This window comes from Passer montanus, unplaced genomic scaffold, assembly GCF_014805655.1.
Source record: "Passer montanus isolate IOZ18808 unplaced genomic scaffold, ASM1480565v1 scaffold113, whole genome shotgun sequence".
Taxonomy (NCBI): domain Eukaryota; kingdom Metazoa; phylum Chordata; class Aves; order Passeriformes; family Passeridae; genus Passer; species Passer montanus.
The window spans coordinates 142,348-169,094 of NW_024357947.1; the positions used below are offsets into that span (position 1 = coordinate 142,348).

Here is a 26,747-nt window from a genome sequence, read left to right on the forward strand (position 1 = left end):
GCGGCGGGGCAGCCGCGCTCCCGCGGCGGGCGGGACGGCACCGCCGCCTGCGCCCCCGGAGGAGCCACTGCAGCCGCGGGGCGGGCCCCGCCGGGGGAGGCCCGCGGGAGGCGGGACAGCGCCGGCATGCCTCAGCCCCCCTCAGCCCTGAGCCGGTAAGTAGCGGGTGTCCTCAGGGGGCGAAGGCTTAAGGCAATACAGAGGGTTTAAGGCAGCGATGGCCGGGAGAAACGAGGCGATGGCTTTAAGTGGCTTGGGAGGCTGTGGCTTGGGCCGGCTCGCTGGATCACACGTTTCCTGTGTAAATACACAGCACGGAGTGTATTTACGGCATCACAAGGTGTAAATGCCCAGGAGCTTCCTGGGAGCCCAGAACCTCCCTGAGCACGGGGAAGGGTCTGCAGTTCCAGCCCCAGCAATTCCCTGAGCGCGGGGAAGGGTCTGCAGTTCCAGAACCTCCCTGAGCACGGGGAAGGGTCTGTAGTTCCAGCCCCAGAAATTCCTTGAGCACGGGGAAGGGTCTGTAGTTCCAACCCCAGAATCTCCCCGAACACGGGGAAGGGTCTGTAGTTCCAGCCCCAGAAATTCCCTGAGCACAGGGAAAGGTCTGTAGTTCCAGCCCCAGAATCTCCCCGAACATGGGGAAGGGTCTGTAGTTCCAGCCCCAGAATCTCCTTGAGCACGGGGAAGGGTCTGCAGTTCCAGCCCCAGCAATTCCCTGAGCGCGGGGAAGGGTCTGCAGTTCCAGAACCTCCCTGAGCACGGGGAAGGGTCTGTAGTTCCAGCCCCAGAAATTCCCTGAGCACAGGGAAAGGTCTGTAGTTCCAGCCCCAGAATCTCCCCGAACACGGGGAAGGGTCTGTAGTTCCAGCCCCAGAATCTCCCCGAACACGGGGAAGGGTCTGCAGTTCCAGCCCCAGAAATTCCCTGAGCACGGGGAAGGGTCTGCAGTTCCAGAACCTCCCTGAGCACGGGGAAGGGTCTGCAGTTCCAGCCCCAGAAATTCCCTGAGCAGAGGGAAGGGTCTGCAGTTCCAGCCCCGGGAGTCAGCACGGGGTCAGGAGCCAAGGACTCGGATTTGTGTTGGTAATGCTGCTGCTGACCCGCCAGCTGGCCTCGCAGAAATCTCCTTATCTCAATGCCACAGCAAGCCATGCTGACAGCAAAAGTCATTTTAGGTCTGTAGTTAAACGTGACGTTTGTCAACGTTGTTTGAACTTGTTCTAGTACATTCCAAATGAGAGGAGTATGAGTTTTAGTTTATCATTACAGAGCTCTTTTGTTTTGAGGTTTTTAAGTACCTTGTTAGCTGAAAAAAAAAATTCAGCAAGGTAGCAAAATCTTGAAAAATTCTTTGAACCTTTAGGAAACATTTTATTTTGTTAATTGATTTTGATTCCTCAATTTTCCCTAATGTGGAAGAAATTTAAGCAGAAAGAAGTTGATGACACAGGTTGAGAAGTTTACAAGAATGGTGTTTACGTGGTATTAACATGCAAAATCCTTCTCCCATCCATAATCCTTCTCTTGCCAGATCGCATTTGGCAAATACCCATGTACGTGTACATGCTTCTGACAACCTCTCAATTTGATTTTCTGTTTGAACTTGTACTTGGTGCTTTATGAGATGTGTGTCACTGGAACTGAAGTGCAGTTTAGAAGCAGCTGAAGCAGTGGGATGCTGGATCATGTCAACTGACAAATCCAAAAATGACCTTGAGGTGTGCCCAGACACAGCTGGGCCATAAGCTCACCCTGGTGCCTGAGTGGGCAGAGCAGAGCAGGTCAGCCAAGCCAGCTGATGCTGCTAAAATGAGTGGCCAGACAGCAGACAAGCCTCCCTGTCCTTCCCTTGCTTATCACTGAATATACAAGCAAAACCAATGGTATCTGTTAACCCGAGCAGCCCTTTCCTCACTGATTTCATCCTTTTTGTTCATCAGTAATTACCACGTTAGGCAGTTGAAGCACAAGGCTCATTAATTTGTTGTTTTCTACTGAGGCACTTTGAATCTAAAACCATGACATTCATCTTGATATTTGTTTGCCTTTTGCACTCTTTGTGTAGTTAACTATTTCACTGCGTTAAGCATACGTCTTGTTAGGAATGTGCTTTACTGGTGAAATATTAATAAACTACTGAGGTTTTTAAAGATTTAACATCCAATAAGCTTGGTGGCTGATCAAAAAGATTTAGGGTCCATTATGTCAGACCATTTCAGCATAAAGGCATTTTAAGTAGAAAGTGCTCATCTACCAGTAATGAACGGTATCACTTTCAAATCAGATAAAATACCCACACATATAGAAAACTGTCTTACTCTGGCAAAAATGTGATATCTGATAGCCCTGGACCATAATTTCAGAACATATCTAGGAAAATTTGATACCAGAGAATAGCAATGATTATAGTGTTATCTTAAGTTTCTAACTGAAATATTGGTTTGGTTTTTTTAATCTTGGACAGTCTAAAGGCTCACAAGTGCTAGTATGTAAAGCAGGGATACCCTGGCAAATGAAGCATAGGGTCATAAAATGGTCTGGGTTGGAAGAGACCTTAAAGATCACCTGGTTCTCCCTCTGCTGTGGGCAGGGACACCTTCCACTATCCCAGCTTGCTCCAAGCCACATCCTACCTGGCCTTGGACGCTTCCAGGGATCCAGGGGCAGCCACAGCTGTCCAGTGCCTCATTGCCTGCACAGGGAATGATTTCTTCCCAATACTCCATCTAAGCCTGCTCTCAGTCAGTGTGAAGCCATTCCCCCTTGTTAATTGTTTCTCTTCATCTTTCTTGCAGGCTTCCTTCAGGCACTGGAGGGGCACACTTAGGTCACCCCAAAGCTTTCTCTTCTGCAGGCTGAACAATCCCAATTCTCTCAGCCTTTCCTTCTAGCAGAGGTGCTTTATCCCCCTGAGAACCTGGTGGCCTCCCCTGGTTTCATTGGCACCCACTGGCATTAAACCTCGTGGGTCTGGTTCCAAAGGCATTCCTGCAGGGCAGTGGGAATGGGATGTGTGGCTGGCACGGTGCTGTGGCCTCGGTCACCCAGAGAATGCCAGGGCTGGGGTTACAGCTCTGCTCAGGACTGAGCTCAGCACCCAGAGCAGTTCTTTGGGCCCAAACACAGCCAAGTGCAAGCTAGGGTAAACTTTCTTCCCTACTCCATTTGGTTTTCCACACAGTTCTGCAGTATAAGTCACCTGTTACGAAGGTGCCATTCCTTTCCTGAGGGTCAGCAGATTCGCCCTATTGCTGGCAGGTTTTTTGGCTTCTTTCAGAAGTGTCTTAGGAAGAGTAGCTCAGTATCCATTCACTGCAAAGCTGAAGTCATCTCGTGTGAAATTCCAGGAGTGCGTGAGTCTTTACCTGACCCAGTTATCAGGACTGGAGATTGCAGGAGGTTCTGAGAATGAGCACTCAGAAACTCTGTGAGCAAAGATGAAGGATGCAAAGGGATGTTCTGCCCCCTTCCAGTTTCCTGCTAAGAAAGGCAAAGATCAGCTCCTGGTGTGTGTATCTGCCCCCTCAAAGCTATAGCTGACCTGCTGGAGGTAGCTCACATGAATACAGAATAACTGTTAAAGGCAAATTGGATGTAAGGTTATCATAGAGCATGTTTCATCTCCAACTGAGATGATTTTTTTCTTCAATATATTCTGCTAGAATGCAGAGCTTATCTCACTTGTACTTAAATATTCTATAGCTTTATGAGTGATTTCAGGAAAGAAAGAGAAAATCTGAGAAAATTTATCACTAATCCTAAACCAAGCACACCAGTTTGTTGCATTGATGTTTCAAGGGCAGTTGTAGGCTGGGAATACAGGGCATTTTAGTGTGAAGTCTCCTCATAGCAAGAATTAGCTAGATACATGTGTGAGAGTAGAGAAAGAGTCAGAGGTCCCCTCCAAATTAAATGATTAAAAAAAGATAAAAAGGTGTCCTTGCTAAAAAGTAAAGAATTCAGCTGTCTTTCATGCTTCTTGTATGCCAGAACATACAACTGTGTACTCAATGTACCCCAAATAATTTTGTATTTCAGGCTGTTTTCAAAACCAGATTGTGTTGTGTTGAAAAAGAAACTCTTCTGAGTGATGCAAAAGTTACCTCAAATAAAATACCATAAGATTATTGCACTGATAATAATTCTTCGTGGCATCATATTTCAGCAATGCAGAGGTTACTTCAACATTTTTCTCTACAATTCAGTTACTGCTTACAAGTTTGTTTAAAAAAAAAAGGCAAGTGTAGGTCACTAGATACATAGAAATTAATTTTCTGGGTTTTTTTCTATGTGATTACACTACTTGGCAATCAAATTACTTCATTCCTTTTGTTACATCATTGCATAAATTATTTTGCCCAGACAGGTCAGTGCAGATTTCACCACTGTAATAATTAATTTCAGATGAAAAACAAGGTCCATCAGCATTTCATCATTTAGTTTAGTTTACATGCTATCCTGTCAGTTGGAGATGATTATACTGAGCCAGTTCTTGGTTTAATTTAGATGCATCTTTGTCTCCATGCAGATGCAGTGTCTACAATAATGAGTTGTGACAACTTCAAGTGTCAAAAAATGCTGAGATTTCACTACGTTTGTCTACTGATTCTTAACCTGCCTTATTTTACAGTATTGTAGAATCACAGAATCATTTAGGTTGGGGAAAAAAACCCAGGATCATTGAGTCCAACCACGAAACCAGCACTGCCAAGTCCACCACTAAACCATGTCCCCAAGTGCCCCATCTGCACATCTTTTAATTGCCTTCAGCTATTTCAAATGGTGTTTCAAATAGCTCCAGGTCACTTCAAAATGGCATGCTAAAGCTTTTAGATTGTTTAGCTCCTCTAATATCAACAAATAGGCAGACTTAATAATTAATATTGAAAGTAAATAGATTATTCAACCCATATAGGTTTTCAAGTATTGTTTCCAAATTGTGAATAAATGTCACATCTAGGAAATGCAGGTTTATGATTGTAACACCATTATATAGATTGACTACAAAGAAAAATGAAAAAAAAAACCCCAGCTAACTTCATACAAAATGATATTCCAACAAATTAGGCAGATGAGAAAAGTAGGTTACAGATAGTATTAACAACTGGAACTGTTCTACTTCCAACAGAAACAAAATGGATTACACATCTTATGGAAATGGAAATTATGGTTCTAATTCTGCAGCTTTTAGTTATGTGAATAGTTTTCACACATGTAATTTCTTGCCAGACTGAGTACTGGTGGCTTGTTTCAGGAATCATTTGGAGCACACCTTCCAGGACCCAGAATTCAAATGTGTATATCTTAAGTTACACCTGCAATTAGTATATTAGATTAAGTTGCTAAGGGAGTATCACGTTTGCTGTCTCTAGCAGTCCTCAGTCATTTTATATGGTATAAATAGTTAAGTATTTTCTTTTGTCTTTTTTTCCTCATTTCCCCTTTCTTATGTTGTTTTTTTCCCCAACATTTATGCATAGATTTTTCTGGATCACACAAGGAATTGCATTTATTTTTTTTTCTCAAGACAGTTGTAGATGACTGTAGGATATGAGGTTTATTATTCTTTCAAAAGCCCCATGATTTTTGAAGTCAGTTTTTTGGCTGTGTGATTTCTTAGTGCTGTGGCACATCAGTGAGTTCATCTGTGTGTGTTACTTGAACATTTGTGTGTGAGAGGCAGACCTGACTGATCAGAGACTGCAGCGACAATTTCATGCACAGTGGAAATGATCAAAATAACAGACCACATTTATAGCACAGCTGTGACTTCCATTTCTGTGCAGCTGAATTACACCTAGCTTTGAGAGGATTTGTGAGTTTGTTTAATTTGGTGGAGATTTAAGTATATGATAAATAATGTCATGCAATGCAGTGTAAATAAAACATAAAATTCAAGGAAAGAGAACAAAACAAAAACCCACCTGGCCCTGCGGAGGGCTGAGAAGTCAGTTTCTGTCGCTCTGATAAATCACAGTAAATATTCTCACAAACAACTGGAACTCAGCAATAAACATAATTGCATTTGGTAAGTGGCCTCTGTGGGTGGCGGTTGCAGAGAGGTTGTGATTGGATTTGTGTTTGCAGTCACATTGCTCCCAGCGTGGAACACTCGTGCCTGGCTGGCTCAGAGGATCCACCAGAGCCCTGGTGCTGGCTAAACGCCCTGTGACTTTTCACCTTTGCACAGGTTCTGCAGTGGCAGCTGCCAAAGCGACATCCCAGCTGCACCCAGTACCGCAGCAGCGAGCTGGGAGGATGGTGATGGAATCCAGCCAGGTGGGACTGCCTTCCTCAGGAGAAGGTCATTGGCAGTGTGGAACCGAGGGAGATAAGGATTGTCTTCTGTAAAATGGATAACAACATGTAGCAAATCAAAATATTTCTACTCTTACTCTGTAAGACATAAGAGAATTGGGTCAGTTCCACTCAGGGATATTTTATATCCTCTGTCCCATTTGGCATAAGAGATTCCTTTTTTTATAGAGAAGCTGTAGTTTAACATTGGGATGCTGTTGTATATAACAAAAGGCAAATTTTGGTATTTACCACATACATCCACCTCCTTTCCTTTTTTTGTTGTTTCCTAAACACATGTGGATAATTTTATATGAAAGACATTATTTTCTTATCCCAATTTTATTGTACACGTACTGTAGCAAATGCTGCTCACGTGTGAACTATTTTGTCCAGATCTCTTCCTGTATTAAAAGACTTATATAATCGTATTGAGAGAAAGCATTTAGAGATCTGTAATCCACTGGTCTTACTGAATGACTTTTTACATAATGAAAATCTGTGAAGGGTAAATATGTTGACTAGGAGTTCCATTAGCACTTAAATAGAAGGCATTTCTGGAAAGCAAACATAAACAATACAAACCTTCCAGAGAAGGAAAAGCAAGCCTGTAACCAATCCTCTCTACAAACAATAAGCACATGTTTAATTTTTAATCTGAGTGCTAATTACATCAGTCATTTAGTCCACTTTTAAATAATTGCATTACTGTAAAAAATATTTTCATACTTACATGAAGAATTTTGAAACTAATTTTATTTTTATTCTTAGTGCTGAAGTTTGATGTTACATTGTTTGCAAAATCAGAAGAATCACTTTAATTATGATCCTGTGTTCCTAAACTAGAAAACAGTGTAATGGGTTTTTATGGTGATAGACTGGAAATCCTGGAATGAAATTACAAATTGCTGGATTTAACAAACTCAGTTCTGATGGTTTGATACAACTGTTGATCATTGCTGCTACCAAAAGCACAGGACCAAGTTTCACACTCCTTAGGCTGTGTAAATATTTTGTTAAGTAAATGCCAGCTTTGCTGGCTGAAAGAGACAGAGTTTGGATCCTAACACAAGGAGAATCCAATTGTTAGTCCTGTCTAGTCTGGCTTTCAGGTTGTCCAGGCCAATGGTTCTGTACTTAACACTGGACAACCAGGCTGAAGGCAGAATCACCTGTTAGCCTAAATGTTACTGGAGCTCTTTCCTAAGGCAGGGATTTCCTGGTTTTTGAGACTGTTGCTTCCCTGGCAGTATAAGCTACATCATTATTTAATTTGGGAGCTTGAGAAGGGTGTGTTTATGTTAACAAACTAATGAGACAGCTTAGCACATTACTTTTATTACTGTGGTTGAAACAGGAAGTTTAGTTTAGAAGAGCTTACTACAGATAAGCTCTATTAATATTCCAGCTTTTCAAAGAGTCATAGAATGGTTTGAGTTGGAAGAGACCTTAAAGATCATCTGGTTTCAACCCCTGCCATGGGCAAGGACACATTCCACCAGACCAGATTGTGCCAAGCCCTGTCCAGCCTGGCCTCAAACATTTCCAGGGATGGGGCAGCCTGAGCAGCCTGTGCCAGGGCCTCACTGCCCTCAGGGAACAATTTCTTCCAGAATCTCATCCGAGCCAGCTCCGTCAGTGTGAAGCTGTTCCCCCTTGTGACTCCATCCCTTGTAAATAGGCTCTCTCCATCTTTCTTGCAGGCTCCCTTCAGGCACTGGAAGGGCACAATTAGGTCACCCCAAAGTTTGTCTTCTGCTGGCTGAGCAATCCCAGTTCTCCCAGCCTTTCCTCACAGCAGAGGTGCTTTATCCCTCTGATCAACTGTGTGGCCTCCTTTGACAGATTTTATTTGAATTACTGCTGCAAGCAAACCAGTAAGTTATAAGGAAGTACTTTATTTTAAGTTAAATAAATAGTGACAGTAACAGGTTTGCATTATTCAAAGTGTAGAAAATACCACCCATGCACAGGCAAAACCAGTGTAATTCAAGTCAGGAGTAAGATTTTACTATACAGCAAATTTAATATGTGTATTCTGTGAATAAAGACAAAAGAGCTGAAGTAGATCAACACTGATATTAATTAAGCAATGACCATATTCTCCTGGACTATAATTACATTCTCACCAATCAGCATGAGAGTATGTGCTTTTTTCATCATGGTGTTTCAATATAGAACATTTTGAAGTATGAATTCCCATTTTTCACTTACAAAGTAGCATTTCCAGTCTCCTTCCAGTTGCATTCCAGTAGGAGGAAAAAATGAAGACCGCAAATCTATATCTCTATTTCTTAATTTAAAGGAAGCCTCTGTACTTTTGGGCAATGGAGGTTTCATTTAGTTTTGGTTTTGTGCAGTGTCGTGCCAAACTCTGTCACATGGAACAAACACGTGTAGGAGACGAGTGGCAGCACTTTATCCATGTAGACAGTGCCAATCCTCTGTTACAATTCTACTTAATCTATTGATTTCAGATAGGCTAAATGTAAGATGTACAGATTTTTATGAACATACTAATGATGAATTGATTTGCAGCCAGCTTTGTCTTAAGATTTGAAAATTCTTTTTCCAAGGCCAATCCTTTAAATATTAATTGTATGCATATTCATAATAAAGCAAGACTTACATACTTAAAGGCTATTTATATTAATTCTTTGAGTCCTATATTAAAAAATCCAAGTAAAAAACCAAAACTGCAATGGACTGAAAATGTAACAGTTTAACAACCCACTGAGGCTTGCTTTCAAAAATGACCTATTCTTAAAAATTCTCCTACACAACTAAGCATGGATAAACTGTTTATCTATGGTTAGGTATGTGGGAGATACCGACCGAGATAAAAGATAATGAATGTTGTCATTGTTACCATTTACTTAGCCACCAGAAAACAGACTTGCATTCATGACTTGGGGGTTTGAGAACATGTGGTTAAATGGTCTGATTTCAAGGTTTATGGAGTTTTCAGAAGCACAGAATAAAGCCCAATGTCTTCTCTACCTTCCTGTGAACTAAGTGAGCATGCAAAATTGAAAACATCCACAGGTCCTTAATGACAAGAGGTGGCAATCCAAATAGGTACATTCTTCTGCAGCTTTTGCTGTATTTTCCTTAAATATGTTTATTTATTGTGGTTGTGAACACTCAGCAATTACACCTTGTCTAGGCAGGCTGGAACTGTAGCACCGATAAATGCAGACCTGGCTTTGTTAGAAAGCTGTCAGGGATCTCTATAGACATAGATCAACTACACATAAAACATATTCTATGGAATGAGTGAAACACAGCAGAAAGGAATGTGGAGTTGTCTTGGAACACTCTGAATTCCTGAGAGAATGGATTTAGACTGGACCAATAGGCAGAGCTCACATTATCCTTCAACAGGATAATCTATAGCTTTGAATTCAGGCCTCCCCTTACTATTTTTTTCCTCACTTACAAGTGAACAGATTCAAATACACTTCCCCCCTCCCCCCCAATCCAGTTAAGTTTTAAAGAACAAATTGCTGCAGTTTTTTGAAGTATGTTTAGTTCTTAACGTAAAAATATTTTAAAATATTAGGTGTTTGTGCATGTTGTCAATTTTATTTAACAAGCATGAAGACTGTTCACAAAACATGTCTGATTATTACTTTTTGATCATGTTCCTGTAATAATCAATGAAGAAAAATGACTTCTTAAACCCCCAGTATTTTGGGGTCTTTATATTTGGCTGTGGAGTGCCCCATACACCTATGGCACTGTAGCACATCTACCAAGCATTCCTGAACGGACAGTGTTTGTTCACAGCACTAGAAGGTATTTCCCAAAGTAAATAATAAATACCGTAACACATAAATCCTTTTTACAAAATACTGTAAAGTTTCTCTGCTAAGTAAGTGTCTGTTCCCAGAGTTTTATATTTAAATGTTGACAATTCCATAGAGAAGCACTTGAAAATTTTATGCTGTTGCACTTCCCTTCCAGAACTGTAGTGTTATCAATCCTACAGGCTTCCTGTTTCCCAGATGATTAATCAGACATGACTGAGATATGAAACTGAGACACATTTTTAGCTTTGTCTGGATTTCTGCAATTTGGGAGCTTGAAGAAATGTGGCTGTATACATACAAGCATCAGTCCCTCCCTGTCAAGAGGAGAGGGGATCCCATTCGGAAAGTCTGCTTGTATCTCTTTGCTAAAATCTATTTTCCCATGTTACTGCATCTGCTGTGGGTAGATTCATTGCTCCTGTTTTCATAGTTAATCACGGAGTACAAATTGCTGCTTCAGAAAGAAAAATCAGAATCAGTAGCAAGAATAAGTCTTTCTGCAGGGAAAGATAAAACCATGGTAAATGTGAATGAAAACCATGAGGCTTGCTAGTATGTTTTGGAATATGCAACTCTCCCTTTTTTCTCTCTGTATTTGGAAAGCAATTAGTCATTGACATATGCTGTGCCAATTCGTGCAACTGGGTTCCCTACAATCCAGTCTAAATCAACAAACAGTACTTGGTATCAAACATCGTTCCGTTTTCTCCTCCCTCCCTAACCATTAACTTATTTAAAATAGAGGTTGGCTGCATTATTTTATTGGGGTTTTCATCCTTACCCCTTTCCTCTGCTCAAGAAATACATTTTGTATTTGATAGAAAATAAGAAGTATTCTATTCACTTGGTCAGACAAAACACCCATGTTAGCTATCAAATTTATGTTACCCTCTAATACTGTAAACAGTGACCAGCAGCAAACACCAGAACCTAGTGAAGAATAAAAACCACAGGCTTCTGAGAATAGTGACCTATTAATAGCAGGCAAATCCCTGTTACAGCCAGTAGTGATAATACCCTGATATTTCGCTTAACTGTTACAAGTCCAGTAAACGAAGACATTCTGTTCTGCAGGCTGATTCACATCCCTTTTTCTTCAAAAAGCATGAAGAAACAAATAGTGCATTTTAGGCTATCCAGAGGCAAAAGTTCTGCTTTGTTCTTTCAAGTGTTCGTTTAAAATTCTCAGCTCATCCAAGTAACACACTTTGGAAGTGAAGGTGAGGCATGAAACACTCCAGAGAAGGCTGGAGAGGGGTCGCTCGTGTCAGAGCGTGCACCACCCTAAGACAGTTTTACCACACACACTGCCAGGACAATAGCGATAATGAGCACAGCAGTGAAAATAATCCCAGCTAGAACCTTGCTGATATCGCAGAAGGATTTATTTTCCTCCACAGAGATCATGCCAATAGAGGAAGCGCCCACGCTGATGGTGGATTTCAGTTCAGCCCCTGGGTCTTGCTTAGCCTCTACTGTCCACTGGGGGACATTGACCTTCATCTCCATCTCGTACATCATCTCTCCTACCTGGTTGATCTCGTTCTCGAGGTCTTTCAAATCCACCACGTCTATGTTGTGCTCAGCCTCGTATTTCATGTTCTGGACACTCATGGCGCGGGCGGCCACGCCGGAGGTTCCCCCGCTCATGCCCGTCTGGATCAGGTGTTTTTTGGGGACGTTCAGCGGGAACTCGTGGCCCAGCTCCAGGGCTCTCCTCATATCGATCTCCAGGATCTCTAGGCACGTGGAGAAAATCACCCATAGCCTCTCGAACTCGGCTTTATCTTCCTTACTCACGGTTTTGTCCTTCAGGACCGTGGTGAGCTTGTTCCTGTTGGCCACCGCCAGCTCCTGAGCTTTCTGCCGGGTTTTCTTGAGCTCCTCCCGCAGGTTCTGGGAGTCCGAGGTGCCGCCGATGGTCAGCACCATGTGCCGGTAGCAGGCGGTCACCTTGTTGAGCGCGTCCAGCAGCGCCTTGCACTCCTCCTTCACCATGGTGGCGGCGGGGGCCGTGCCCGGTGCCGCCCTGCCCGGTGCCGCCCTGCCTTACCCGGAGCCGGGCCCCGGCCGCTGCCACAGCCGGGAGCTACCAGCACACATGGCAAGCGCTGCCTCCGGGTCGGGCCTGCATCCAGCACCCCGTTAGCCGCTGGTCAGGCGGCTCCGGGAGCCCGGGCGGGCGGCGGGGAGCCCGGGCGGGCGGGCAGCATCGCTCCCCGCGCCGCCGCCGCCTGCAGCGCCACCGGGGCGGCTCGCTCCGCGCCGCGCTCAGCGGGGCGCTGCTGTTTGAAAAGTGCCAAACGCCGGGGGTGGAGGAGAAAAAAATAAGAAATCAAAAAAGCCAAGGCTAGAGCTCTGGGGAGCGGCTGCCGGGCAGCCGGCGGTCCCCGCCGCCGCCACTTAACTCGCCCCAGCTGGGCGCCCGCGCGGTCACATGGGGGCAGCGCCCGGCCCGGCCCTATAAGCCCTCGCAGGCTCCGCCTCCGCAGGCAGCGATCCCGCGGTGCTCCCAGCGCTTCGCCCGCTCCCTCCCGCCTCTGCCCAGCCATTGGCTTCGTGCGGCCGCGCCGGGCCCGCCCTGGACCCCGGTAGGGCTTGGCCGGGGCGTGCAGCGGCCGGGGAGGCGGGCGGCAGCGGCTCCGCGGCCGGGGAGGCGATGGTGTCGGTGTGAGTAGCGCTCCCGCCCCGGGCAGCCTGCGGCTCCCGCTGGGACCGTCCCGCCGCGGTGGGAGCGGGGAGCGCTCCCGGCCCGCCGTGCCGTGCCCCGGGAGCTGCTCGGCTGCGGCCTGGGCGGCGGCGGGGCCGTGCCCGCTCGGCCTTGGCCCGGGCCGGAGAGCGGCGGCGTCGGGCCGTGCGGACACATGGCCCCGGTCAGTGACCGCCGCGGCAGGGTCGGTCCCCGCCGTGTTGAACCCCGCTGGGCATGGCAGGCTGGTCTTGCCCGGCCCCCCGGCTGTCCCGTGTGTCGCAGACACGCCGGGACCCGGCTGGGGATGGAGCTCGCTGCTGTTCTCATCCGTAGGAAGGGCCGGTGTGCGTTCCGGGACACCTGCAGTTAGCTCGGGTCAGGCCGTGGCACGTCAGGGAGTGCAGGAAGCAGCAGTGTGTCCCTGTCAGAAGCGATGCTCCGCCGGCTGCCCTTGGCAGCTCTGCCGGGCACTAGGCCGTGCTCGCCTCGCTGGAGGTGATGGAGTGCTGCTCCGAGACCTGAGCTCCGCTGTCTCTGGCACCTGGTGTGCCTGCTGAAGTGGGCTTCGGGAAAGCTTGCTTGTCACGATATATGCTGCCACATACACCCCAACATTTGTGGGGAGCTGAGTGGTTTTGTGATGCTACAGTAGCCTGAAAAAGCTGTGAAGCCACAGAAGTCCCACAAGAAGGGGAGTGTGACCCAATCCCTTATCTTTGATCACTGCCTTTGCAGGGCAGTGTGTGTTATGAGCAAGATAATTTGCTAAGAGGAACAGAGTCCAGGCAGACTGGCTTTCTGCTGCTAAGCCCAGCTTGAAAAGTTGTCTAGCCTATGTTCCTCTTCCTGGATTTTGGTAGCTTGGACTCCACTCACTGGGGTTTTTTTGTTTGTTTTATCTTGCTTTAATTTTGGCCCTAGTTACAAAACCTGTGTAGCTTCCTGCTGCAGGTTACTTACTACCTGTGGAAGAAATGGTCTCTTACCTTTTATGTAGATTATCAAGTTACTACCAACTAAACCGAATAGCTCTGTCAATTTGCATGTTGGTAGCCTAGAAGAAGCAAATCACTCATGCCTGTTCCTTTGTAGGAATAAAGAAACAGGATGATTTTGATCTGATTGTAAGTGAAGTCTTGTAATTGCCTAATCATTGTCAGGTGGAAAAAGGATTAGCTCTGGGTTTGGAGCTGGAGTCCTATGTGACATTAGTGTCAAGCTTATTGCTGACTAAATTATGCATGTTTGTGTGTCTGTTTTAGCTGTTTTTAAAGTCTGCCACAGAGCACTGAAGTTATGTGAGAATCTGGAAGCCACTTCTGCAGATGTGTCTGGGAAGGGGAGAGAGGGAGGATTGGTTCAGAAACATGTGACTATTTAAATCTGAAGGTAGCAGCAGTCATAATCTGTATCAGGTAATACTTATGTACATCTTTAGGTGTGTCATGTGGGAAGAGCCTGTTATTTAGATTACTTCTAATTTAAGTTCAGCTGCATGCAGTTACAACTTGCTTAGATTGTGGGAACTCTTAAAATTCAGTTGTTTGTCAGTCAGGCACGATGTTCTGAAAATCCAAATCTTGATACTGCTTTCAAACAAGATGCTGACTAGCAAAAATACTGTCCTGGGAAAACTATTAGGATGGAGGTAAAAATCCTTAGAACTGACTTAGGAAGCAGCATAATGAGTAGTAGAAAAAATGCATTTCCTGATTCTGTGGCAAGGCTTTCTTGCAATAGATGTTAATGATCGTATTCTTCCTGTACAGTACTCTTAAAGCTGTTTGCAAAGTATTCTGTGATGCATCTTGAATATCACTAATTAAATGTTATAGCCTCATTTTAATAATTTTAAGTAGAATTTTAGGTTAATGCAGGTTTGTTTTGCTTTAATGGTTGGTGAGTGTTGTCTGAGGGACTTGTTTTTAGAGTAAGCTTATAGACTAAGTTTGGTTGGTAGACTGCTATGGCTTAGCAAAGCTTGAAGCCACTATGAGATGAAGAAGGAAAGTAAGGATGAAATACAGTGAAAATAAAATGTTTTATCAACCCCTTCCCTCTCCCTGATCACTGATAAATTGTGAATTCTTTGAATTCTGTGATTGGGTTTTTGCTTGTTGTGGTGAGAGAATTTGATCCATAGGAAAAGTCTTAATTTATATTATGGGGGAATGTTAGACTGATACTTGTGTATCATGATGTTTACTTTCAGGAAGCTCTTAATTAGCTGAGGCTGTTACGTGTTGCATTGTGTAGTATTTATAACACCAGTAGTGGTTAAAGCAATTTATTTTGCTAGTTAGAGCTTAACTGCTGAATTGTTTTCCAGCCTTCTTACCCTTGCACTGCTGCCTAAATAGATGAAAACATTTGATTTAAGTAAACCTCTGTATATTTCAACTCCATAAGAATTTACCCCCTGCCAAAGAAGGGGAGTGAAGTACCAAATTGCTGAAACCTCTGAGAGCCTGAGGAGGAGGTGACCTTAAATACAGCTCACTGGTATTTGAAGGAAGCATCCTTCTTTGAGAAGCGTTTGAGAAGCTGTTGTGTTTGCTGTTAATGTTCTCCCTCTAAGTGTTCCTTGTAACTGTTGGTGGTTCACTGAACAGCACTTGCACTTTGTTCCAGGGCTTGCTTGGAGTAGCTCAGGGCTGCCCATCAGAGAATGTTAATACAGCTTCAGTAGTGGCAAGCCAAAGGGTGAAACTTCTTTGCAGCCACTCTGATGGACTTCTAAACCTGTGAGAATTGGAAATCTAGGCTCTGCCTCTTGTGAAAAGAGGATGCAGCTGCTTCCTGATGCTTGGCTAATGACAAGCAAGGTGTGTTTGAATATGTTGAAGTAACTGGGCAGAAGTTGGAAGCTCAGCTGTTGAAGGGTCCACACATATTGGAATGTGCTTCCCCTGGAGGAAAGGAACAAGCGATGGGGGAGACTCCAGCCCCCAAGTCTGGGACAAGTAAGGATGTGCCCACATCAAACAACAGTGCAAATGCACTGCTAAAATATAAAGAGTGAGCCTTCTCACCACTTCTGACGACTGAGCTCTGTTCTGGAGTTGGAGGTGGGGCTCGTGAGAAGCTGCACAAGGATCTGGTACAGCCCTGTGTGCTCAGTACTGCTGCAGGCTCTGGGAGATGCCTGTCCAAGGACGTGGAGCAGTGGTAGCAAGGCCAGAGCTGCCAGGCTTAGAAAAGGCTTGGAAGGTGTTGGATAGAGGAAAAACCCAAGGCAGGAGATCCCATGCCAGCTCTTCACCCTTCAGTGAAAGAAATGTGTGCCTGGAAGGGAAATGCTGCGAGAAATTAGCATCTTCCTGGAGTGCTCATGACCCCTCCTTTCCAGATTCTGTTCCATTGCTGTCAGGCTGATGTTCTGGGATGACAAAACTTAGTTTTTCACTGGTTGCTTGTAAGCCTTGAGCTGACTGATGTGAGTTCACCACTCTATAATGTGATAATTCAAAGGTGCTACTCTTGCATATTTCCATTTCACAAAAGTCAGTACAAGCTGAATCTGAATCTGGAAGGGGTAGAAATAGATTTACTTATTTATTCCTTCATGGTGACCAAGGCCTACTGGAAAGTGTCAAGTGTTTTTCACAGAGTGCTCAACGCTCATCCTTTACAGTTTTTAAATGCTCAGAAAAAGAAATTATCTCCTGTTTTTGCTTTGAGGTAAGTGCTGATGCAGGGCTAAAGGTCAGATTGTAACTTTTGCCCAGAAGCAGAGCAACCAAGGAGTAATAGTGCTGTAAAACAGGAGCTGGAGTGGTAACTTGAATATTTGGCCTGAGTCTATTTAAATTCCACTGTTAGATTCCCGTTTGCTTGTCAAGAGCTCTAAGATATGCTTACCTTTGGCTGTTCCTTCTAACAAGTGGTGCTCTTAAGGTGTGCGGGGGAAGCACTTGTGTTAAAAAAACCCTTAACTTAGAACTGGGGAGCAATTGCTTTCTTTTACTTTTTTTTCCTTTTTTATGGAGCTGTGTAGTTGCTAGAATAATACATTTCTGATAAAGTTTGTATGTGTATTTATCTGCTACTCTGAGATAAAAATCTTTTAGTTGAGTAATGAGTTGGTCCTCACTCATTATATTGAGCACTTCAGCAAATACCAGGTTACTGGATTACTAAGCCTTAGTTGTTCCTCTTTTAGCTGTTGGGAGCTGAAGTAAAGTTGATGTTATCACATGAAACTTCACAACATTGGTAAACTAAAATGGAGTGAATTTATGCTTCTTGCCATGCTAATGGATCTGGTGTTGAAGTTTGGAGAACTTGGCATTCTGTTCCTTTGAAGCTGGATGTGTGTGGAGAGGACACTGAGGTACTTGGTGTTAGTATCCCTGTGTAGCATCCTAACTTGCTGTCCTGGAGACAACTGAGGTTACTGAACTTGGCTATAATTTTTACTGACTTTGGTAGCTGTTTTTACTTTGTTCTGCTAAATTATTATTAAAATGCCATGGTAAAAACACAGAAAATGATGCTGCTCAGCGTTGACTATGTAGTGTTTGTATACACCATCCCTCATGCTGTTATGAAAGATGTTTTCCCTTCAGCATGCTTTGATTAGTATTTAGTAGGGATGTAGCAGGATGTTCAGAAGATGATGAGGCTAAGGTTTTAGTAAGTAGTTGTACAAGTTGAATGTGGACAGGAGGTAGCTGCTAAGTAACAATGCAAATACAATGACATCATCCACTTTCATGGCTGTTTGTCTCAATTTCAAAGTACTTCTTAAAAGGAACTGATATCTGCAAGCTCTGGAAAAGCTTCCTCACTTGTCCATCTCTAAAGGAAAACACCATCGATGAGAGAATGAACTGTCAGAATTTATTCCTATGAACTGTTTTCACTACCAAAGGTAATTAGGCCTCTTTTCCAGTGTTTTAGAGAAAACGGTGGCATGCTTAGGTTCCATGGTTTTCACTTGAGCTCTCCTTTGTACCATAATTTGTCATTAGAATTATCACTCTTCTTTTGATCTAGAAAGGATTAGCCTGTTGCAAGATTATTATTATAGTTCTTTTTTAAACTGTAACATAATGCTTATTAGATTGTCTGATCCTGCTAGCTTCTGTTCTTCCAGCAATTTGAGCTATTTCTGTGTTTGCAGGCATGAAGCCATACACTGAAGTGATTCCATTTAAACCTTTTATATAACATTAGTGCTTGAGTATTGCTTTGCTGCTCAGCATGATAGATTTTGGTAAACTTCATAGTGAATATAGATGACAGTTCTTAATGAGTGTTCTGTTAAGCATTAATCAGTTCTGGTAATGTATGTAGGGTTTTGTGCGTTTTCTGTTTTCACTGTGAAGCTAAAGCTGTCCACGGTGCAGCTAGAGGAGTAAGTCTGTGTCACCCCCAAGTTAAATTAGGTTGAAGCTGGATGTTGTGTTCTGCCAACAAACTCTTAATGGAGAATTCTAATGTGTTCCTAGAATTATAGGAATGCATTAGCCAGTATTTTCAGATGCATTTAACTTTTGGGGTGGAAAGAAATTGACTTAATCTCAAAAATGCCTGTGCTTTGGGGAAGCTTTAATGTACTCTCTTGAATCTTTGGACTAAATTCCTTTGGTTTGGTTTTTCTTGATGACTTAAATTACTTCTACATCCACACTTCTGTCTCTCTGGAGAATGCTGTGGGAAGGTGATGGAGGGCTAAGTGAATACAGTGACTGTTTTAGGTAATAAGTATTCCACCTGTTGTTTTTCGTAGCCACATTTTAATCAGATGTGATACCTAACCCCTAATGAGGCACTGAACAGCTGCAGGGGTGAGGGAGAGGAAAAGGGAAGGAAATGGAGTTGTGATTCTCAAAACAGTACCAATGTGGCCAGTGGGGGTTGTTTCCTGCTGTGCTGAAGATGCATGCAGGGAGCAGTGCAGAGCTCCCATCTGCTCTGCTCAAGGAGGGTGACAAACACCCCTGTGAACTAGAAATTTACCTTCCTTCCTGGGGTGGAGCACATCTGTGGCACCTTAGGTGTATTACAGTAACTGAAATGCCACAATTCAATGTTTGAATGCAGCTCCTTTTCACTCCTTGCTGGAGTTCCAAGTGTGATTCAGCCCTGTCAGTAGTTTTGTAGTAAACGAATCTATGGCTGCTACTAAGAATCTGTGGCTGCTCATCACTAGTTATTTGTGTGTGTAACTCATGAACTGGAAACTGAAGATGATAATTTCAAGCTCTTCATATGATGGTCCATCAGTAATGATTCTTAAAGCACTCCAATTGCTTTTTTTTTTCCCCCCAGATATAGGTAGTGTTTTAAGAGGTCAGACAGCAAGCTTAATGAGGTCAGGCTTTCTGTGGGAGTTTTTCCTCCTCACATAAATTTCTTATACCTTTTATGCTAGGGAATATGCTTAAATTTTGGTTGGAGTTTTTTTGATGATGAGGAGGATTTATGGTATGTGTTCTCTTCCCCTCCCGTTATGGGAAGACGTCTTTGGACTTGAAGATTTGTTAGGCTGAAAGACTGGCAATAAAGCTGTTGGAGACATTTGTGCTCTGCAGTTTTAGCACTGCAGTCTGATGCTTGGTTGCCTCCTTGTGTCAATATGCTTTTTCCCCTGACAGTATGTGGTGTGTTAACAGCTTCTCCATCGCTGTCTTGGGGAGGATCTCAGCATGCTCATCTTCTGCTGCTTGGACAAATACATGAATTCACCAGACTAAAGGCAGATGAAAGTGCCTCAGTGGGACAACTGCATTAATGAAAGCCTGGTTTGGAAAGTGTCTCTAAAGACCATGTCATCCACCCTCCCAGCTTTGCTTTGTCCACTGTCACCTCTAGTAGAGGTCTGTCTGACACATTCTTGGAGATTTACAGCATGAGAGACTTGATAGCTTTGCCAAGCAATGTAAACCATGTGCTTACCGCCAAACTAAAGGCAGATGAAAGTGTCTCAGTGGGACAACTGCATTAATGAAAAAGCTGATTTGGAAAGTGTCTCAAAAGACCATGTCATCCCTCCTCCCAGCTTTGCTATGTCCACTGTCACCTCTAGTAGAGGTTTGTCTGACACATTCTTGGAGATTTACAGCATGAGAGACTTGATAGCTTTGCCAAGCAATGTAAACCATGTGCTTACCTTCCCTTTTGGAAGGTGTTCCTGATCTGTTACCTGAGCCTGTTTTCTTCAGTTAAGACCTACTTCTTCGATGTGGGAAAAAATGCCCTTCACTGACAGCTTGATCTGCCTGTGTGGCAGAAAAAAATCCTTACATGCTTCATACAGTTTCTTAGTTATAAACATCACTGCTTTCCATGGATTGGATTCTGCTTACAAGGCTCCTTTGCCTTTCAGATGTGGGAAAAAATGCCTTTCACTGACAGCTTGATCTGCCTGTGTGGAAAAAAATCATTACATGCTTCATACAGTTTCTTAGTTATAAACATCACTGCTTTCCATGGATTGGATTCTGCTTACAAGGCTCCTTTGCCTTTCTCACTTCAGGCTCTGCTCCAGTCAGTTTATCTGCTGTGATGAGGGCAGGAACATCAAAAACCATCAAAAAAAGCATGTGGAACTCTCAAGTCTTGCTGTGGCAAACTATTTTGCAGGTTGCACATGTGTATACATACAGCCCTGCTTGGTGCTTGACTTACACTAAATTGTTTTTAATTATATATATTACTAATTAACTGAGTCACGTTTGGTCTGCAAGCTGCAGTCATTAAGACTTAGTTGGGATTGTGGCCAGGCCAGATGTTTAGCAGGCAGGGTTTTTTGTAGCTAACTTGTCCTGCCCTTGGTGTGGCTCAGCAGTCTGTGTTCCTGCAGCAGACCTGCCACAGGGCTTGTGCTGCCTCTGCTCTTCCCTCTGCACTGGCTGAGGAAGGAGCCCACAGCTTGGACTTGGATTGCAGCTACCTGCCAAGAAATCTTTATAGTAATCATAAACCAGTGGAATTACTGGTGATCATCCTGTTTACCCAGACACTGTGATAGAACAGATCAGGGATTATAGAATTGGTTGGTCTGGGTTGGAAGGGACCTTAAAGCCCATCTTGTTCCACCCCTGGCTATGGGCAGGGACACCTTCTACCAGAGCTGTCCAGCCTGGCCTTGGACACTCCAGGGATGGGACAGCCACAGCTGCTGTGCCGGGGCCTCAGCACCCTCACAGGGAGGAATTTCTTCTGTACATTTAATACAAATCACCCTCTTTTAGTGGGAAGCCCTTGCCCTTGTGCTGTCACTTCAGGCCCTTGTTCGAAGCCTCTCTGCAGCCCATTTAGGTACTGGAGTGTGCAATAAGGTCACCCTGGAGCCTTCTCTCCTCCAGGCTGAACCCCCCACCTCTCTTGGTCTGTCTCCAGAGCAGAGGGGCTCCAGCCCTTGGAGCATCTTTGTGCCCCTCCTCTGGACTTGCTGCAGCAGCTCCATGTCCTTGTGCTGGAACTCCAGGTCTGGAGGCAGCTCTGCAGGAGGGTCTCACCTGAGCAGGGCAGAGGGACAGATTCTCCTCCCTGACCTGCTGCCCATGCAGGGGGATGAGCCCAGGACGTGGTTGGTCTTGGGGCCAACTCTGCTTGTGCCTGGTCAGGGGAAGGACCAGAGCCCAGCTCAGTTAGCAGGCTGAAACGCAAGGGCTATCTGCATGGAATCCATGGGAATTGGGTAATGTTTTTCCACCCCCTTCAGCTGCCATACAGTGAGCTCACACTGAGCAAATGATGTGCTAGGAATAATTCTGCATTGGAGGAAACAAGGGGATCCTGACTGTGTGAGGGTGGTGTGCTCAAGTTAAAGTCTCTAGCTGTGCTCACCCTTTCTGGCTATGTACAGCTGGAATTGCATGAGGAAATCCTGCAACTTCTGTTGATTGCTAAGGAAACCTGCACGACTGGAAAGCTAGAATAAGCTTGTTATTTAAGCAGTTGTATGCTTGTTAGTCTCAATTCTTGTTAAAAAAATCTGAAGTTATTCCAGGACCTGTTAGGGTTTTTCCTGCCCTTGTGTATGATGTGTTACAGAGAATTGGAATTGAGGAAGCCAGCAGGTGAAAGTCTGATTCCTTAGGGGGATCATCTTCTCCAGGGCACTGTGACACCTACTGACAGCATTTCCAATGTTTACAGGTTGGATTTTCACTCTCCAGTTGCTCTTTTGCTCTGTTTAGCCCAATGTTACTTAGCAACCTGACCTCAAATCACTGAGACTCTTTTCACAGGAGTAGAGATGACCGCAAATTATGATAAATTTCACGGTGGCTTTTTAATTATGGCATGGATATTCATATCCCCTTGTTGTACCTCTCTAAACTTTCCCTGGAAAGTTGAGGATTGCCTTACATGAGGGTTTCTGTTACACTGTCTGGGTGTCTCAGTGGTGTGTGTGAGTAATCCTTATACAGGTGAGTGTTAAGACTTACCTGAGCACAGTGCAAAGGCATCAATGTCCCGTGGTGCAGTAGAGTCTGCTGTGAGCAGGCTGTTAACTTGTCTCTTGGCTTTAGATCTCAGCAGGAGAAGTTAGTTTGTATATCAAAGTGGTAATAATTTGGATCTTAACTGCTCCTCTCTGATATTCACAGTTAGACTCCAGTACCTGGAAGGCCTAAGGAGACATTGATGATAACTGTGCGATGGAAATGTATAATCATGAAAAATATTCTGTGTGAATAACTTCTAATAGTAGTTAAGCAATGCCATTGGCTGCTTATCTCAGGATATTTCATGCTTTATCCTTTTGCTTTGTACAAAAGGATAAAGCATGAAACTGCTTTATCCTTTTGTACAAAAAGAGTCAGAGTGCCCCTAGGTATTCCCAAATATCATGTTTTAACAGATACCATGTATGATACATCAGCCATTCTCCATATGTATTTTAGAACATCTCCTTGGAATGTCTGAAGTCCATATGGCTATGTATGATGAAGATATCTTGAAAAATCCCTTTTATTTGGCCATTCAGAAGCGACGTCCTGATCTATGCAGCAAAGTTGCAGAACTCCATGGTATTGTAAGTATGAAAGAGTATATTTAAAAGCTGCTTAGTAAGTAGTAGTGATTTGAATTTATATCATATCTGCTATGAAACATGTAAAGATTATTTGAAGCCTACAAAACTTGGAAATGAAGCAGAACAATTTTTAGTTCAAGTTGCACATTATCTACTAATATGGACCTTTTTATATTTTGCAAGATAGTAAAAAGCTTGTAAGGTTGATGTTGTTTCTGAACCCTACAGGAAACTTACTTTATTTTCTATGAACTGATGTTACAAATTCTCCCAAAAGTTTCTAACTTAAATGGATTGACCTTTTGAGATACCTGGTGGACAAGCAGTTACTCATTTGACAGCATTTTACATAGCAAAATAAAGCTATTAAACTGACCTGGAATAAAAACTCCAGTCCTTAATATTTACTAATCTGAGTATTTTGCAATTAATTTTCATTCACAATTAACTCCATTAAACATGGAGGTTATTGTCACCTGATGATATAATTTGTTTCTTTCTAATTAAGAATTTGCCCCAAATTGCCAATCTCTTGGCCTAAACCCAAGATATTTGTTAGATCTTTTTATTTCAGATGCATTTTTGAGTTTGAATATATGCTTCACTTTTTTATTACCTGCTTAATTTTAAGTCATCTGTTGCCATTTGAAGTTATTTGTGACTGGTGCTAAGTAACTGAAGATTTAATTTACTTCCCTTAGTATTGTTTGCTTCAGTTGCACGTCAGCCTTTTTTTCAGATAAGTTACTAAGTGAAATTTCTGGGTTAATTATCAGACTGCGTGTCTAGTGATAACCTCTCCTTTTTTTTAAAAATAAAAGCACCTACGGTTCTTGTATGTTTACTGTAAGTATTTAAAAGCCTGATTTAATTGCTTGCCTCTTAAGGACAAAAGGTACTGATGTATAGCTGGCAATACTCAGCATTTCTCTCTTAAACATGATTTAACTTTTTTTAGGTGCTAGTTCCATGCAAAGGAAGCCTTTCAAGCAACAGTCTTTCATCCTGCCAGTTTGAATCTTATGTTCTGAAGCCTCTGGAAGAAAATTTTCAAACCTTAAATGGAAAGGTATTTCTGTTTGATATCTGCATGTAGCTTGGGGACACTCCAGTAAGTGATTCACTGCTGCTGGCTGGCTGTGTGAACTAATGGTTACAGACAAGGCAAGCAGGGCTGACACTGCAGAGGATCCCAGGTTTTTCATTTGTAAGTTTGCAGTACAGTCAGAGAACTTGGGCACACAGCTTGCACTAGGGATAGTTTGCAGGCTGCCATCAGGATTTTCCTGTTCCAGATGTCCTCACTGGAGCTGCTGGGAAAAGAAAACCAGGTGTGAGAAATACACATAAGGTGTGGGGTATTTTTGAGGCTGGGATTAAGTACTGATCTTAAGCTGTTGGGATTTTAAAATTTCCTTGCTACTAAAAGTGCTCTAAAATCTGAAAACAAGACCGTGGTGCTTGTCTGAAACCTTTTTTATAAGTCCACTGCTGGAGGAAGTGGCTGTAAGCAGGGTTCAGCCAGCCACTGCCAGTGAAGGAGCCTTTGTTTCAGTGTCAACACAGCACGAAAAAGAGCCAAATTGGAGAAATTTCACATTCTTGCCTTGCAAGTTTCTCTTGTCCTCCTTGGAAATATGGCTATGTGAGGCAGAAGCCAAAGAGATATTTTTTTTTTTCTGGCAGAGTTTCACACCTCATCTGCTCTGTGTTGTTTCAGGAGATCTTCATACAAGGAAACCTCATCATTCTAGGAGCTGGTTTTAATTACACTCTCTCAGTACCTGTTCTCTTTGAGGAAACGTTTTACAATGAAAAAGAAGAAAGCTTTAGTATACTGTGCATAGCTCATCCATTGGAAAAAACAGAGAGCTCAAGTATGTATTGATGTCAGTTTGGTGGCTGCTTTTGCACAGTGAGCAAGTTAATGTCTGTGCTTAATAAGTGTGCTCATTCTGGAAAGTGTTGGTTTGGTTAAAAGTCCTTGGCATTTATGAGCTTGCTGGGCCAGATGTTGGTGTGCTGCTGCAGAGAAATACCAAGTGCTCCCAGCAAAACTAGTGCTGAGACTTGGGCATAAGTCCTGTAGAATTAAGAATTATCTGTGGAATACTTAATCCAGCATGATTTTTCTTAGCTGTGCTCAATTTAGTGCTGACTGCTTAGAAAAGGGATTTAATCCTAGATGTGATCATGTGTGTCTTGAGATGCAAGGTGGATGCACAAATAACTGGAGAGGTAAATTCTTTCATGATCACTTTGTAGGGGGATAGAGGTTGTGTGGCACAGTTAGGTGGCAGCCTCCTGATGGTGGCCCAGCTTATGAAGTTGAATGTCTCAATTTTTGTCCTGCACTGAAAGTGCTCCTTGAGGCTGTGAGACTGTTTTCAAGACTGCTGTCAATACTGTGAATGTGAGCAGCATGTCCTTGTGAACTTGTATAACAATCTATGTTGACTAATTGAGAACAGAAGCTGCTTAAGAAGCTTAGAAGCATCAGCTTTTTCTGTAGTAAAAACATTAGTCTTCCTAAATAAATAAGAATATTTGAAAAAAGTGAATGCAAAGGGAAGTAGTACTAGGGTAGTGTGAAAGTAGTACTGTGAGGGAAGTATGGAAGGCTTGAAAAAAACCAACAAAACAATCAACCCAGCTGCCATTCATATTGCCTTAAATTCTGTAGGTGTTAATGTATATCTCAAAATTTTTCTTGTGATATTCTTTATAGCCATTACTTACTATAGTCATATAACAGTCTTACAGAAGTGAAGGAGTTTCTAATTTCAGAAGTAATTTGAAAAGAATTATTTAAGCCTCTTATTAGCTGGCCGCCTTTGACTGGAGATGAAAGATTTGACTAGAAAGAATTTTTGGAAAAAGCATGATTCCTGAGTGAGGGATTCAGTTGTCTTATTCAGAAAAAATATGCATTTGCTTTAATGTTGCTTCCTGTAACTTTGCTCTCCCATTCAGAGAAAGCTTGTCTAAATAAAGAATAGCTTATGTAAAAGTCCACGATGGGATTTTTGCAGCTTGCTTAAAGCACCCTGACTTCCTGCATGGTCACTCTGTCAACACTGTAATGTGCTTTTCTTCTACTTTCAAGCATGACTTACACAACTCATAAGCTGAGTGCATGTGGTAATAAATGATCCCAATGTAAAAAAATAAGTGGAATCTGTTTTAGCTATTCCAAATAAACACTTGACATGAAAAGCAGGGGAGCCTGCTCAAATGTGACTCAGTAAATTGTTTTAATTAAAGGCAATATCTCTAGTTAAAGGTGCAGTGAGCTGAGTTCATGTTTCAGTGTACAAAAGCTGGCTGTATATGTAGGGACAAAATGTATTTTACCATGCATACATGTATTAAGCCTATGTGTTAATTCTTGGCTTTTATTTTAGGTGAATCTACAGCTTCATCAAACTCCTATTCTCTTAAAAACATTGAAGATGCTAGAGAGTTCTTGGGAAGGCACTGTGAGAGATTTGATAAATACATAGGATCTTTCTATAGAACATTTAAGGAACACGAAAGGAAAAGCCTCCGCCACTACATAGTCAGTATCTTCCTTCCTGGTGTCTAATTTGCTAAATATAATTAGCTTCACTGGTGCTGTTATCTTTGTCTTACTGAGCTTTTCTGTGTCAGAGTAGCCTAGAGTTGTGAAAGGGGAGGAGGGAGAAGTGGTAATTCACATTTAAGAATTTTACTGTCTGAACTGTTTAGTAAATGCAATTATTATTGCTAAAACTCTTACCATACTGTACACCTTTGAGACAGGGAAGACTTGTATTACTTATTTAGGCTTTGCTCCTCCAAGTCCCATTAACCTGAACCTGATGGCTTCTGTCTTTTCTCTCTCCTAGGATTCTGTCAATGCACTTTATACCAAATGTCTGCAGCATCTTTTGAGAGATTCACACCTGGTAAAGACTTACTCCCCTAA

At 43.1% G+C, this 26,747-nt stretch overlaps 3 protein-coding genes across 9 annotated transcripts in view; 1 reads left to right on the top strand and 2 right to left on the bottom strand.

Moving 5' to 3' along the window:
* NUDT19 (nudix hydrolase 19) overlaps nucleotides 1-128 on the bottom strand; it is a 5,744-nt gene extending 5,616 nt beyond the window's left edge. Inside the window, exon 1 of the mRNA XM_039696535.1 lies at nucleotides 11-128. Within this exon, the coding sequence (XP_039552469.1) occupies nucleotides 11-128 (118 nt within the window). The remainder of the gene's footprint in view (nucleotides 1-10) is intronic.
* ANKRD27 (ankyrin repeat domain 27) overlaps nucleotides 7-26,747 on the top strand; it is a 54,971-nt gene continuing 28,230 nt past the window's right edge. For 2 of the 7 annotated variants that reach the window (XR_005626232.1, XM_039696342.1), the window contains exons 1-6: nucleotides 12,604-12,703; nucleotides 22,668-22,798; nucleotides 23,757-23,867; nucleotides 24,519-24,675; nucleotides 26,203-26,357; nucleotides 26,668-26,727. Coding sequence is in view for 6 of the 7 variants with exons in the window: in XM_039696342.1 (XP_039552276.1) it covers nucleotides 22,682-22,798; nucleotides 23,757-23,867; nucleotides 24,519-24,675; nucleotides 26,203-26,357; nucleotides 26,668-26,727 (600 nt within the window). In the remaining variant the exon portion in view is untranslated. The other 5 variants (XM_039696305.1, XM_039696298.1, XM_039696313.1 and 2 more) reach the window with 5 other exon arrangements.
* LOC120496173 (regulator of G protein signaling 9 binding protein) lies at nucleotides 8,179-12,147 on the bottom strand. Its single transcript, XM_039696358.1, has one exon. The coding sequence runs from the start codon at nucleotides 12,108-12,110 to the stop codon at nucleotides 11,397-11,399; it is 714 nt and encodes a 237-aa protein (XP_039552292.1). The 5' UTR covers nucleotides 12,111-12,147; the 3' UTR covers nucleotides 8,179-11,396.